This window comes from Silurus aristotelis (genome assembly GCF_946808225.1).
Source record: "Silurus aristotelis genome assembly, chromosome: 28".
In the NCBI taxonomy this organism is placed as follows: Eukaryota; Metazoa; Chordata; class Actinopteri; order Siluriformes; family Siluridae; genus Silurus; species Silurus aristotelis.
Window position 1 is genome coordinate 8,615,424 of NC_139601.1, and position 15,126 is coordinate 8,630,549.

The following is a 15,126-nucleotide window of genomic DNA, read 5'->3' on the forward strand; positions in this document are numbered from 1 at the left end:
TTGGGTGGTTCCATGTAATTCCGGAGTAGAACGGGTGCTTTGAGGATGGATTGGACTGTATTTAATGTCAACAGTCTGCTACACTGACTCAGGAATACAGTTGCTTCTGATCATCATCACTGTACCCCGCAACATTGTATATCTGCTTCAAATGGACATTCGGTGCAACCCAGATGAGGATGGGTTCCCTCTTGAGTCTGGTTCCTCTCAAGGTTTCTTCCTTATGCCATCTCGGGGAGTTTTTCCTTGCCACAGATGCTCATCAGGGACAAACTTACTTACAAAGAACATATTTACTTTTAATCACCACATTATCTGTGTAAAGCTGCTTTGAGACAATGTGCATTGTTAAAAGCGCTATACAAATAAAAATGAATTCAATTCAATTGAATTGTTATACCACAAATCAGTAAGTCATCAGTGTATTGCAAAACCGAACTGGCTATGTCTAGTGAAGCTAAATCTTTTGCTAACACTTGGTTAAAGTTAGAAGGACTTTCACAGTACCCTTGTGGCAACCTGGTATAGGTATAGGTAAATGCAAATATTGGCTGTGGTTCAGGGTGTAGTGGGACACTAAAGAAAGCAGAGCATAAGTCAAGAACAGTGTACCACTTTGTTCCTTCAGGAATATTTGACGATAATGTATTTGTGTCTGGGACAATAGGCATGTCTGCTATAACCAGTTGGTTTATTGATCTTAAATAAAGCACCAGTCTTTATTTGTCTGAGTTGGGCTTCCTAGCAGAGAAAATTGAGGTATTGCAATGGCTTCTATATAATAGGTATCAATACCCCTGCTTCCACTAAGCCTTGAATAGTTGGTCTTATCCCTTCCCTAGCTTGTACTGACAATGTGTCTCATCCACAAACTTTGTTAGTTTCTTTAATACTTCCTTTGTTTGCCCTATTTCTTTCCCTGTTAATGCTAACTGTTTCGCTTCTTCTTCATCTACATCTATGCTCTAGCTTTGTGTGCGTAGCTATTGTCTGGTCTATTGCTACCTGTAAAATTCATACAAACAAACAAAAAGTGAAACTAGTATATTATATAGATCCATAACACATGAACTGATATATTTCAAGTTTTTATTTCTTTATTTTTTTTTTATTATGGCTTACAGCTTATTGGGTCACCTGGTGGTCTAGTGGCTAGGATGCGGCGCTCTCACCGCTTCGATCCCCGGTCAGGGAACCAACCCCAGCCACTCTTAGTGCCAGGCCCAGCCCGGATAAATGGGGAGGGTTGCATTAGGAAGGGCATCCAGCGTTAAAACATGTGCCAAATTAAACATTCGGATGATACGCTGTGGCGACCCCTGATGGGAGAAGCCGAAAGAAAGTTTTTATGGCTTACAGCTTATGAAAACCCAAAATTCAGTATCTCAAAAAATTTGAATATTGTGAAAAAGTTCAATATTGGATACTCCTGGTGTCACAATCTAATCAGCTAATTAAATAGAAACCCCTGCAAAGGTTTCCTGAGCATTTAAATGGTGTCTCAGTCTGGTTCAGGCTACACAATCATGAGGGAAGACTGCTGACTTGACAGTGGTCCAGAAGATAATCATTGACACCCTGAACATGAAGGGTAAGACACAAAATGTCATCGCAAAAGAAGCTGGCTGTTCACAGAGTGCTGTATCCAAGCACATTAATGGAAAGTTGAATGGAATTAAAAAATGTGTTAAAAAAAGGTGAAACGAAGCCCATTCAATGGCCTTTAATGAACTTCTGTTCCTAAATACTCATTCTTTTTCTCCCTCTGGTGGAGTCAAGATAATGGGTGTCGCCTCCGTACTTGTCTCATCCATTCTCTCTTTCACGGGTTTCTGTGCTACGGCTTGTGCTTTTTCTGCCCATTGACATGTCATTTTAACTGTTTCAGGTTTGTATCCAGCAACTTGCTGCCCTCATTTAGCAGTTTATAATTAGTTGTCACTATTTCTTGGCTTTTTCTTGCAATTTCTTCCATTCCTTTCACCCCTGACCTAAGTTCTGTCATTGCCTCTGCATTTCTATCCAGGTCTTTGTCTTCCTCCAGCAATATTCCAACTTGGAAGATTAGCGACCACTCGTGGAAGCTAATGGGGTTCCAAATAAATAAATAAATATAACTAACTTCTCCTTCCAGTCTCACTAGCTTGCCCTGTACATCATTTTGACTACATCTCTGACTATATTCTTTCATGCTCTTGATGAAGTGACTAGGGTCTTGACTCATCCCTTGATTCTGCTCTTTTTCTTTTATATTCTTTATGTCTGTCTTCAAACAGTTCGAACCCTGCTGGTTCCTCACTGTTTAGATATGGTCTCCAGTTGTCTATTATTTACTAGTTCTTGGGGGGTGCTGATCTCTGGGTAATTTTTCCAATAGTGCGTGACCTTTCGATTTACTTTGCCTGTCATTCTTTTGCTCAAAGAATGTTTTCAGTCTTCTTCTTGTTTTGTTTGGAGCAAGGCAGACCGATGGGACTCCACTGTGACATAGTTTCCTTTGTTTGACTTGTTTGCCATGAGTTCAGTGTTTGTATTTTTCTTTTTTAAACTTAAAATTAACAATTTATCTTTTTTTCCTCATTTAACAAACAATTGTGAATAATAGTTTTTTTTGTCTTCCTGACTTGTGCCTGTAGCTCGATAACCAACTACCACTAGTGTTGATTACATTCATTGCCTCACACCTTATCTTAACTCTATTTGCTATTATAAGCACTACGTTGGTTGTGTGTCTGCCTTTGAGCACAGGTAAGGACTCATTCAAGTTGAAAGCAGTGGAGGTGGAGCTGGAGGCTTTGGAGAAACAGATCTGCGACCTACATGCAAAGCATGCCCAACTGCGATAGCGGAAAGCGGCACTGGAAACATCCTGGGCGGAGACATCCCGCTCACTCATCCCAGGTAAATTCTCGGGTTGAACATAATGCTTCCAGCAACTCAACTCCACGTGTCTCCCTGCCCAGGCCCAGCACACCTAGAACTTGGTGTGAAGCCCCGGTCGAGACTGCGAGACAGAACGCGATACCGTGATTCTTGGAGATTTTATCATCCGACATATCCGTGCTACCGGGGCCAAAGGTAAAGTACACACTCACTGTTTTCCTGGTGCTCATGTTCTCGATGTCGCTGCCTGAACGAGAATTTTGGAGCTGTTGTTTTCCATTCCGGCGCGAACAACACCAAGCTGAGGCAAATGGTGATCTTAAAGAGGGATTTCAGGATCCTGGTGGAGACGGTATGCAGCACATCACCCACAATGAGGATCATAGTGTCAGGACGCCTTCCCACTTACCAGCAAGCAATTGAGAAGTTTAGTAGACTTTTTGCATTAAATGAATGGTTGCAGTCATGGTGTTTAGAACACAAACTACTCTTTATTGATAATTGCAATTTTTTTCTGGGAGTGTCCTAGGTTCTTCCGTCCATGGTTAAAAACCTGGAGAGATGGTGCCAGGAGAACAACCTTCTCCTGAACATCAGTAAGACTAAGGAGTTGATAGTGGACTTCAGCACAAAGCAGGAATGGTCATACCAACCGCTAAACATCAACGGGACCCCAGTGGAGAGAGTGGACAGTACCTAGGTGTTCACATCTTACAGGACCTGTCTTGGTCCTGTCACATCAACACCCTGGTAAAGAAAGCCCGGTAGCGTCTGTACCATCTGAGATGCTTAAGGGACTTTAAACTTCCTTCTAGAAAGCGTCTTGACGGGTAGCATTACTGCCTGGTTCGGGAACAGCACCATGCAGGACAGGTGAGCCCTCCAATGGGTGTTGAATGTACCATCCACACCATGCTCCCTGACCTGCAGGACATCTACAGCACACAGTGCCGGACCAGGGCCAGGAAGACTGTAAAGGACCTCAGCCATCCAAACAATGGACTCTTTTTTTTTTTTTTTTTCCTTGTTTCGTTCAGGAGCGCGTACGCTCCATGAAAGCAAACACAGAGAGAATGAATAGGAGCTTTTTCCCGCAGGCCATTTAGAGTTTAAACCAGGAATCACCCAGGATCTAGTACTGGACCTCTCTCTCTTTTTTCTGCACAACTTTATTGCACTATGACACTTTAATCTCTGGACTGTCACTTTAACTCTGGACTTGCACAGCACAGTGCCACTTTATACCACACCATACTGCACACAGACACTTTAAGGACAATCATGTTAATTACCTTAAATTTTACTGTTCTACTATCATACGCATCCTTGTATATACACATTTTCACATATATCTTCATACATATATTTTATATAGTTTATACTTTTTATTTATCTACCTTCTTTTTTTTCCTGGTTTATTTTTCCTCATTCTATTCCCTTTATATTCAATCCCCCTTTATGCTTGAATGCCAGACCTTTGTAAAAAGTTTCACTGCATGTCATACTCTGTATGTATGTGTATGTGACAAATAAAATTAGATTTGATTTGAGATCATGCAATTTACAACTATGACAACATTTATACAACATACCAAATAGTCACAAGTACACACACAGCCCAATTTATAGAAACTGTGTCTATTCCTCGTGTAGTGAGATCAAGAAATAAATACACAAGATCCAGAAATAATCTTATTGCAGTTAAAACTGAAAAATGCCAGATAAGCAAACACAAAAAAAGCTCTGGCGCTCTGGCCACCATGTACTGACCCCCAGGGCCCTATGTTCTTCTTCTTCTTCTTCTTCTTCTTCTTCTTTCGGCTTTTCCCATTAGGGGTCACCACAGCGGATTATCTGTCTCCATACCCCCCTGTCCTCTAAATCTGCCTCTTTTAACCCAGCTACATGCATGTCTTCTCTCACCACATCCATAAACCACCTCCTTGGCCTTCCTCTTTTCCTCCTTCCTGGTAGCTCCATCCTCAGCATTCTCCTATTGATATACCCGATGTCCGTCCTCTGCACATGTCCAAACCATCTCAATCTCTCCTCTCTCACCTTGTCTCCAAAACGTCCTACATGCGCTGTCCCTCTAATAAACTAATTTATTTTTATTTATATTTTTATTAATTTCCTGTTAAAACTTAAACAAAACAACAACAGAGCCAATCAGTCAACACACACAGCATACACTCAAGCATATTAATAACAATATAACAACATTGTATTTAGTTAATTTGAGAAGGTGACCATGGAAAGGCAAAGGGCAAATCAAAACATGAGGGAAACAATTACAAAAGAATAAATAAATAAACATAACAAAGCAAAAAAAAAACATAACGGACATAAGTCAGGGCGAGAGTCTTGCTTGTTCAAGTAAATCCCACAATGGGGCCCATATCTGCCATTGGATTTATTCTGCCAGTCATATGTAAGTTTTTCCAAAGGGAGAATATTAGCCACTTGTGTTAAACACATCTTTAAAGTTGGTACCTGTGATGATCTCCATAGAATAAGTATGCATTTCTTTGCCAAGTGAGAAATTATATTTAATAAAGAGTGTGAGTCAGTAAAGTAATCTAATGACGTTTTTGCAGTTTAGTAAATATATAGTTGGAGACTATATATTTGAGTTTTCTGGCCAGAATTTTCTAAACCATATCATGTACCTCACGCCAAAAAGGTTTAAATGTTCTTACAGTCCCAAAATAAATGCATCAACGTTCCTATTTCAGATTTACATTTAAAACACAGCTGAGATACATTTGGGTATTTTTTGTGGAGGCGTACTGGGGTAAGACATATTCTGTATATAAACTTGAAGTTTTGTTCATGCACAGAGTTTGTGGTTGATTTATAAAAAACATCTTCACATAGATGTAAATGATCGCCCATATTCCTTTCCCAAATCTTTCTTAAAGGATTTAAAGGGGAAGAGGCTTCTGATAACTGAAAATACAGAGAGAAAATTTTGACCCTTCAGTGCCCCTGGAAGAAGAAGACTATTTTCGATATCAGAAAGTTCCCAACGAATTTTCCCCTGTCTCACTTCAGACTAAATAAAATGACATAATTGGAAAAATTTGAATGAATCTGTTTTGGGAATTTGGTAATCTATTCTAAGCGTCTCAAAATATTTAAAAACCTTCTCTGTAAATAAACTAGCCAAATTAGACATACACTTTTCTGCCCAGGTCCGAAAGCCATTGAGCTAATGAGTCAGGGAAGTCAGGGTTTAAAGCGATTGGGGATTGCATGGACAAATTCTTACGGACATTAAGATACTTTCCGGCATCGTCAAAAGGCAAAAGAGTGTTTAATAACAAAACATTCCTAGCTATTGGGTAGACCTTCCTAAAGTTATGAATAAATGGAAGGGATGTTAACATTCTTGGCACACATGCAAAAGATTCCATACCAACCCACAAGGAGTCTGTATCATTTAAAAAAACATCTAAGCATTTGTTTAAACTGAGCAGCCCAATAAAAGAGCTGCATGTTGGGCAAAGAACCACCCACACTACCTTGGTTTGAAAAGGAAAGCAAGTTTAATTGCAGTTTTTTTAATTGTTCCATATAAACCAATAGCTGCATAATTCAGATCTTTAAAAAAGTTCTGATTCAAGTAACAGGGTATACACTGAAATAAATAGAGCAAACAGGGAAGCACATTCATTTTGATTGCGTTAATTCTTCCAAAAAAAGAAATTGGTAAAGGGGTCTACCTATTAATATCCTGCTTAAGTCTTGCCATTAAGGAAGAGTAGTTCTTATAGAATAAATCCTTTAAATCAGAGGTTATGTATGCCCAAATAGAGAAACCCAGAGTCAGGGATATGAAAGGGACATTGCGAGTTAACAGGTTGTGCGGTATTTAAAAAACATGGCCTGGGATTTTCCAAAATTTCTTTTATATCCAGTAAACTGACCAATTTCATTAATTGTCTCCAACAGACTGGGAATGAATAACTGTGGTTGTTTTAAGTAAAGAAGTACATTGTCCGCATATAATGATAGATGGTGTTCCATCCCACCTGCCATCACCCCCTGGATGTCCCTATGCATGCAAATACTTTCCGCCAGTGGTTCGATATACAAGGCAAACAAGAGTGGCGACAGGGGACAGCCCTGACGGCAGACTCTTTGGATTGAAAGTCTACTTGATAGTAAACCATTAGTATTATACACAGCTAATGGGCTAGAATAAAGAAGTCTCACTAGTTTAATATAGTTAGAGCCCAAATTAAATTTCTCCAACACTTGAAATAAAAACCTCCACTCAACCCTGTCAAACGCTTTCTCTGCATCCAGAGATATTATAGCAGCCGGGTCACCATCTACAGACAAATGCTGTATTATGTTCAACAGATGACGCACGTTGTCTGAACCATAACGGGATTTAATAAATCCAGTTTGATCTGGTATAATGATCTTAGGTAGAATCCTTTCCAGACGACAAGCTAAGGTTTTAGCCACAATTTTAATGTCTACATCAAGTAAACTGATTGGGTGAAATGAGGCACAGTCTAATGGGTTCTTTCCTTTTTTGAGGATCAAGCTAATATAAGCAGTCCTCCAGGAATCTGGAGTAAAACTGTCTTCCAAAAGATTTTCAACTACTGGCATGAAAATAGGGGACAGCACATGCCAGAATTTAATTTTTTACTCTGGAGGGAAGCCATCCAACCCTGGTGCCCTCCTGATAAGCATAGATTGAATAGCTGCAAAATTTCTTCTTTTGTTATAGGGGTATTGAGAAAGGCCTGGTCCTCGTCTGAGATTAAGGGTAGGGATATATAATCAAAAGGCAGGGTCTTGGGGTGCACAAGAGAAGGTGTACAGATTCTCATAAAAATCTGTAAAATTAGAGTTTATTTTAACTGGATCATGTGAAATTACTCCCATAGCGGTTTTAATGGCTCTAATGGACCTTTCAGCCTGTTCACATTTGATTTGATATGCCAAGAGGTGACTGGGTTTATTGCCATACAGATAAAACTTCAGCCAGCTGAACATCATCACTTTTTTTACATGTTCTGAATAGTTTAAGTTTAATTTAGATCTGGCACCAGTTAGAAGATTTTAGTTGTTTTGTGTGGGTGAAATTTTATGAACCAATTCCAAACTTTCCTGTTCTCTGCTTTTTTTTTTTAATGCCATGTAGAAAAAGAGATAATGTGGCCTCTTAAGGTGGCCTTAGCTGCGTCCCATTTGGTGGTGCTGTTTACTGGACAGAATTCATTATCCTGTCAGTACTGGTATATGTTTTCTTTAAAAAACTGGCAGAAAGCATTGTCATTAAGGAGAGAGCTGTTAAATTTCCAGTAAGAAGATTTTGGGGTTGAAAGTTCTATTAAATCTGAATACACTGGGCTATGGTCTGAAAGAATTTCAGAGGATCTTACACAATTAACAAATCTGTAAGGCAAAAATAGATAGTCTAATCTAAAATAAGAATTATGGGGAGAAGAGTAAAATGTATAATCCTTGACCCCCATTCTTTTACACACACATTCAAACACACTCCGTTTCCACACAACCTCCGCCGATAAGTCTGGGAAAAAGCGTAACGTGGTACCACTATGGTTTACCTGTGTTTTCCTGGCAGCTCTTAAAACTGCCCCTCTTACTGGGAAGCATAAGACTGTTAGGCGTGGTGCGGAGGCGGAAGCCGGAGTAACGGCAAACAGAAACTTTATTCAACAAAGGCAGAGCCAACACAAAATACCCGCGTAGATCGGGATAATCCGGCAAACGGAAGTCCAATAATACCATCCACGGTGCGTTATCGAGGAAGCGCGGCGCGGAGGAAGCGACGGGGAAGCGTCGGAAGTCCGAGGTGCGCTGGGGAAGGAAAACGCCGCCGTGGAGTGAGCGAGGAGTCCGGGAGGAGAAGGTATGTAGCGGGTGCAGCATACACACGACCACGCATGAACACATACAATAACGGACGGGGAGTGTGGGTGAGTGAGCAGTTTATATAGGAGCTTGGGGAGAGTGAATAACAAGCTCCCGGTGTGTGTGATTTGAGCTGAGAGCTTGGGAGCACGCGGAAGCAATGACAGCCACTGCAAGATGGCGTGGCAGGTGGATTTCTGACACAACCCCCCCCTCAAAGGGGCAGCACCGGACGCCCCAACCCACCACCAGCCCGGCGGGCCAGGGCACTCGGAAGAGGGCCCCCCAATCCTCCAGGATCAAAGGGGACCCGGCCGGAACCGCCGCGAAGCCAGGAACAGCCGGGAAGGGCCCGAGGCAAGGCGCCCACCCCTGCGGAGAGCAGGAACGGGACAACGACCCCCGCGGGGCCCCGGAACTGAGCACGGCCCCATGCGGAGGCCAGGAACGGGGCGAAGTCCTCGGCGCAGACTAGAGGCGGAGAGACGTCCACCACGGAGACCCGGAGCAGAGCGACGCCCTCAGCGAAGACCGGAGGCAGCGCGACGTCCTCCTTTCCTGCCTTGGAGCAGAAAGACGCCCTCTGCGGGAGCTGCAGGCGGAGCGACGACCCCCCCGAAGACCTGGAGCGGAGCGATGCCCTCGTCGGAGACAGGAGACGGAGAGACGACCCCCCTGGAGACCTGGAGCAGAGCGACGCCCTCGGCGGAGACAGGAGGCGGAGAGACGCCATCCACGGAGCACTGGAGCAGACTGACGCCCCCAGCGAAGACCGGCAGCTGAGCGACCTCCTCTGCGGTGGTCTGAAACTGAGAGGCGGTCACCCTGGAGCCCTGGAGAGGCATGACGTCCCTGGCGGTGACCTGAGGCTGAGCAATGACCACCCCGGCGACGTGGAACGGATCGCCGCTGCCCAGGAAGGTCTGGAATGGAACCTCATTACCCACAGGGACCTGGAGTGGAGAGACAACCCTGGTGACTACCTGAAGCAGGGCTAAGCGCTCAACAGGGCTTACCGGCTGGAAGACCCTCTGGATAGAGACCGGAGATGGAGCGACGCCCCTGACTGAGCACAGAGGCTGAGTGATGACCTTGGCAGGGTTCATCGGTGTGACCTCACCCTCCAGGGAGCTCAGGAGCGACTCGTCTTCGTCCAGGGAGCTTGGAGGCAGGCTCAGGAGCGAGACGTCGCCGTGGGAGGAGCTTGGGAGCGAGACGTCGTCGTGGGAGGAGCTCTGTGACGTGACTTGGTCTTCTGAGTGCTCGTGGGGCGGACCGTCACCTTTTGGGAGACTGTGGGGCGAGCCGTCGCCTGCGGATGAAGCCAGGGACAGCCGTTCGACTTCCCTTTCGCAGTCCCGGAGCTGAGGTGAGTGCTCTGGGGTCTCCTTGGGCGAAGAGGAGGTCTGTTACGTAGCTTCGCCTTCTGAGTGCTCGTGGGGCGTGCCGTCACCTTCTGGGAGACTGTGGGGCGAGCCGTCGCCTTCGGATGAAGCCGGGGCAGCGGTTCGACGTGCCTTTCGCAGTCTCGGAGCTGAGTTGAGAGCTCTGGGGATCCTTTGGGTAAAGCGGAGCTCTGAGAGGTGGCATCGCCTTCAGGGAGACTGTGGGGCAAACCGTCGCCTTCGGTGGAGCCCAGGGGCAACGGGACGACTTCCCTTTTGCAGTCTCGGAGGTGAGTTGTGTGCTCCGGGATCCCATTGGACGAAGAGGTGTTCTCGGGGAGGCGTTGGCGCGGAACCGGGCTCTTCTTGGGACGCTGGCACGGAACCGAACTCTTCTTGAGACCCTGGAACGGAGCTGAACTTTCCTGGGAGTCCTGGGACGGAACCGAACTCTCCTCGGGAATCGGGAGCGAAGAAAAGCTCTCGTCGGGGACCTGGAGCGAAGAGAAGCTCTCGTCAGGGACCGAGAGCGGAGAGGAGCTCACCGGGAGGTCCTGGGACGAAGCCGAGCTCTCGGGGACTCTCTGGAGCGGAACCGAGCTTTCGGGGACTCTTTGGAGCGAAACCGAGCTCTCGGGGACTCTCTGGAGTGGAAACGAGCTCTCGGGGACTCTCTGGAGCGGAACCGAGCTCTCGGGGTCGCTCAGGGACAGAGAGGAGCTCACTGGGTCACTCAGGGACAAAAAGGAGCTCACTGGGTCGTTCAGGGACAGAGAGGAGCTCTCACGGAGGTCCTGGGACGGAACGGCGCTCTCACGGAGGTCCTGGGACAGGACGGTGCTCTCTTCAGGACCCTGGAGCGAGGCGGAGCACTCTTGAGGAGCCTGGAGCTGGGCGGAGCGCTCTTGAGGAGCCTGGAGCTGGGCGGAGCACTCTTGAGGAGCCTGGAGCTGGGCAGAGCTTTCAGCGGAGACCAGGAGCTAGGCGGAGCTCTCAGCGGAGACTAGGAGCGGAGCCGAGCTTTTCGGGAGGTCCTGGGGCAGAGCCGAGCTTTCCGGGAGGTCCTGGGGCAGAGCCGAGCTTTTTGGAGGTATTTAGTATTGGAGGTATTTAGCTTTGCATATAAAGCCAGTATGCTCAGCTACAGACAGGTGCTAAATGCTGCTAGAGCTGAGCACCTGAGCAAACTCATAGAAAACAACAAAAACAATCCCAGGTTCCTTTTCAGTACAGTAGCTAAATTAACAACAAATCAGGTATCTGAAAAATGTATTCCATCACAGTTTATTAGTGAGGACTTCATGAATTTCTTTACTGAAAAAAATTTAAGTTAACTAAATATATATTATATATATATAATATATATTATTATAATTTATAACTAAAAGGGAGAACCAGAAGGTAACACAGACAAAAAGGATCTCTGGGATAAGAGACGACCCACCACACAACCTTCAACAAACCTAAGTGAACGTGTGAATGTGAGTGGACGACAGCATACAAATATACCAGTTCACCAAACACTCTATATCTATGTTCCCTCCAGATCTGAGCCTTTACCTAAAAAAAAATCTACTGGACAAGTGTTTGGTTTACATTTTAATAATGTTAACAGACCGAGTTTGTTAAAACTAAACCTTTTGGTGGAATGCAAATCAAACCAGACTCAACCCCAACTTTTTTTGTCGTGCAACCTAAATAGATGAGATTTCTTGCCTTTTTCTATATAAAAGAATATTTATGCTTCCTCTGGTTTTCTTGTCAGGTCTGCCACCTTTCCTCTGTGCTGAGTGCTCCCGTCTTGCTCTTTTTGCTCACCCTCTCAGTTCTGTTTTTTGCACAAAAACAATCTTAGTTTCTCCACATGTCAGTTTGTCACAAGTTATGATTATTTTAGTTATATAGGTTCATCTGTGTGTCCATTTGTTCAATACCTGTTTTTTTTTTTTGTTCCTCATAGAATCTTGACCTCATTTTTGTAACTTATGTGCTTCTTTTTCAACAAACACAAACAAAGCTAACAGTGACAGTCACAGTGATTTACCAGCCTGAGCTTGGGATTTCCCTACCATGCAGTCCTGTTTCTTTATTATCAGTATCTAAGGGAGGCCTTTACACACCTATCTTCTATGCAGCCCTGCTTGCCCATGAAACTCCAGTTCACATAAGCAGCAGTATTACAAGAAATGTTCTCTTTTTCTGTAGCCACTTGCCCAAGCAAACCTATTTCACAAATGCCTTCATTACACCTGGATATACTCTGTTATATGCAAAATAGTGGTATCACGAGACTTCCTTTCACTTAAATTCACATTCCACAGCATTGTGGACGATCACACACACCCGTCACACACACTTTTTACACTCCTACCATCAGGAAAACGGTTCCGAAGCATTTGGGCTGCCACAACAAGACTATGCAACAGTTTTTTTCCACAAGCCATCAGGCTTCTCAACACAAAGAACTGAAACGGAACTCTCTCACAGACACACACGAACTCAAATGTGTGTAACGATCTGTAAAATTTTTCCTGGACTTAACACTTAACACACACTCATCACTCATCTCAATCCATTCCACCAACATTCATTTATTTATTATTATTCTCAACTGTACCTCACTCTTAACTGCTGTTTTTTTTACACATTTATCATTTATCACTGTATTATCCTGTTTACATGCTGTTTTTTGCACCTTCGACTGCTGCTGTATTTTTGCACTACATTGTTCTGTTTACACTCACTTCTGGGATAGTTTTTATTTTGTATAGTTTTTACAGTTTTCTTGTACAGTACTGTATAATCAAGTATACTGCTGGTTTACTGGTCGGCGCTATATAGGGTTTTGTGTCTTGTCTTGTGACGTCTGTCTGCACTGTCTGTCTGCACTGTTTGCACCAGGTTGCACTCGATGCACTTTATGTAACTTGTGTTGTAGCTCTATGTTGTTTTGTTTGTTGTTGTTTAGTGTAGCACCAGGGTTCTGGAGAAACGTTGTCTTGTTTTTACTGTGTACTGTGTACCACTGTGTATAGTAGAAATGACAATAAAAACCTCTTGACTTCTTGACTTAACATTCACACCTGTCCAGAGCTCACTGTTTTTTGTTTTTGTTTTTTTCATCTGGAGGTATTCTTTAAGTTACATTAATTGCTCCTACTTATCCACTCACCAACATGATCTTTAATACACATTTTTTTTTTTTTTCCCAGCTTTCTATCACCTTGGGTGCTTTTTCTCTGCACTGTAAAAAATTATTTTGGTGGGCAGTAAATATTACCCTTGCCAATAGTGTACTATTTACTTAATATTTAAGTCAGCACATTTAATTATATAATAATGAGTAAAATTAACCCACACTACCTAATTATTTATAGTAATAACTGCAAACTAAAAAAACTTTGTAATATATACCCAAAAACGTTGGCCTGTCTGTTAGAGCAAAAGCTATTTGGGGCACATGTTCGTTGGGCGAGCTGGATTGTGGAAGTTGACTACATTGTCAAGCTTCAGTGCTGACGGTAAGATAACTTTTTAGCCTGCATATTTATCATGTGATAAAAGAAAACGGGCACTTAGTTAGTTTTATCTGTCATAAGATTGTGGTCATTGTTCTATGTAAGACGAGGAGTTCACGTATAGCTTCGGACATCGGTCATAACGAGCTAGCTAAAAACACATTTTCTCTTGTACTAATGGTAAAAATGTGCTTTTTTCCGCATTATTGAAGCGCTAATGGTACTGCAAGAACGCAATTTCGAAACATTTACCCGTGCTATTATATTCTAATCTAAGTTTTATTAAGTTACCGAAAGGTATCTACCTCCACAATTGTTTTTCTAATACTATCAATTTTTTCAGTGAAGAAATTCATAAAATCCTCACTACTAAACTGTGATGGAATACATTTTCAGATACCTGATTTGTTGTTGAATTAGCTACTGTACTGAAAAGGAACCTGGGATTGTTTTGGTTGTTTTCTATGAGTTTGATCAGGTGCTCAGCTCTATCTGATCTGTAGCTGAGCATACTGTCTTTATAAGCAATTCTAAATACTTCCAATTTATTTTAAAAAACATTAAAAATTAAATAAAATACAACCTACTCACCAGAGATGCATACTCATAATTTGCACCGCTCCTCGTAGGCTGTAAGCCAGTGGTACTGCTTGTATTCACTGGTCTGGAAGTGGCGGACAAACCCTTTCCCGGGCTGAGACAAGCTAGCTAGCTTCGGGGTTGGCCGACCTGTCCTCACGATGTCTAGCTTTTCTTAAAAATGTATTTTTATGTATGCCCGAAACAAAATTAATTTCTCTTTCTTCGCAGGCATAAAAAAAAGGCTTAAATCAGATGTATTAATGTGTGCAGAGTGCTACACACGTGTTTTGCCAGTCGAACTTGGCTGTAACTGTTTCCCTCTGACCAAGCAAAATGCTGACGCTATTCTGGGCTAGCTAGCTGGCCCTGTGAGGCGAATATGAAATCTGAATGGATAAAGAAACAGACCCATTGCTAATATTCTCTATGGTAAAAGAGCCAGCAAAACTGATTTTGAATGCCCTGGGCAGATTAGATTGACATGGCAGCAATCTGATTGGCAAAAAAATCTAACATACACATTCACGTACTAAAAGCAGTGCAGCCAAAAATAAAGCTACGAAATGAAGAGAATAAACTGTTGGGAATAAATTAATACAATTTCTGTTGTAAATGTAGGTCAGTGCTTCTGATAGTGTTTAGGCCAGCAGAGAAGGCTTTGCTGGCAATGACCGCCCGCCACTGATATTCACAGTCCTAGCTCTTCCAGTTTTTCTTTTTGGATGCCAAATAAAGACTACATCTGTAGGTATGGGAAAGTTTTGTTCTGTCAGGCAAGGGCAGAATGTACAAACACAGTTGTGTGCGTCAGATGGTCAAACGCTACATTATACCACATGCAATATATCCACCTGTGCTCT

At 43.3% G+C, this 15,126-nt stretch overlaps 2 protein-coding genes across 2 annotated transcripts in view; both read right to left on the minus strand.

Moving 5' to 3' along the window:
- Positions 1 to 8,825: 8,825 nt before the first annotated feature.
- LOC310722001 (uncharacterized protein) overlaps positions 8,826 to 15,126 on the minus strand; it is a 40,017-nt gene continuing 33,716 nt past the window's right edge. The window contains exons 2-4 of the mRNA XM_083534291.1: positions 9,798 to 9,912; positions 9,453 to 9,734; positions 8,826 to 9,331 (exon numbers count right to left, since the gene is read on the minus strand). Coding sequence (XP_083390417.1) covers positions 8,996 to 9,331; positions 9,453 to 9,734; positions 9,798 to 9,887 — 708 coding nt within the window. The 5' untranslated portion in view covers positions 9,888 to 9,912 and the 3' untranslated portion in view covers positions 8,826 to 8,995. The remainder of the gene's footprint in view (positions 9,332 to 9,452; positions 9,735 to 9,797; positions 9,913 to 15,126) is intronic.
- LOC310722248 (uncharacterized protein) lies at positions 9,956 to 13,344 on the minus strand (the record flags this gene model as incomplete). The annotated part of the gene is made up of 3 exons (XM_083534608.1): positions 9,956 to 10,660; positions 10,691 to 11,020; positions 13,339 to 13,344. 3 exons carry the CDS (start codon positions 13,342 to 13,344, stop codon positions 9,956 to 9,958), a joined length of 1,041 nt encoding a protein of 346 aa, XP_083390734.1.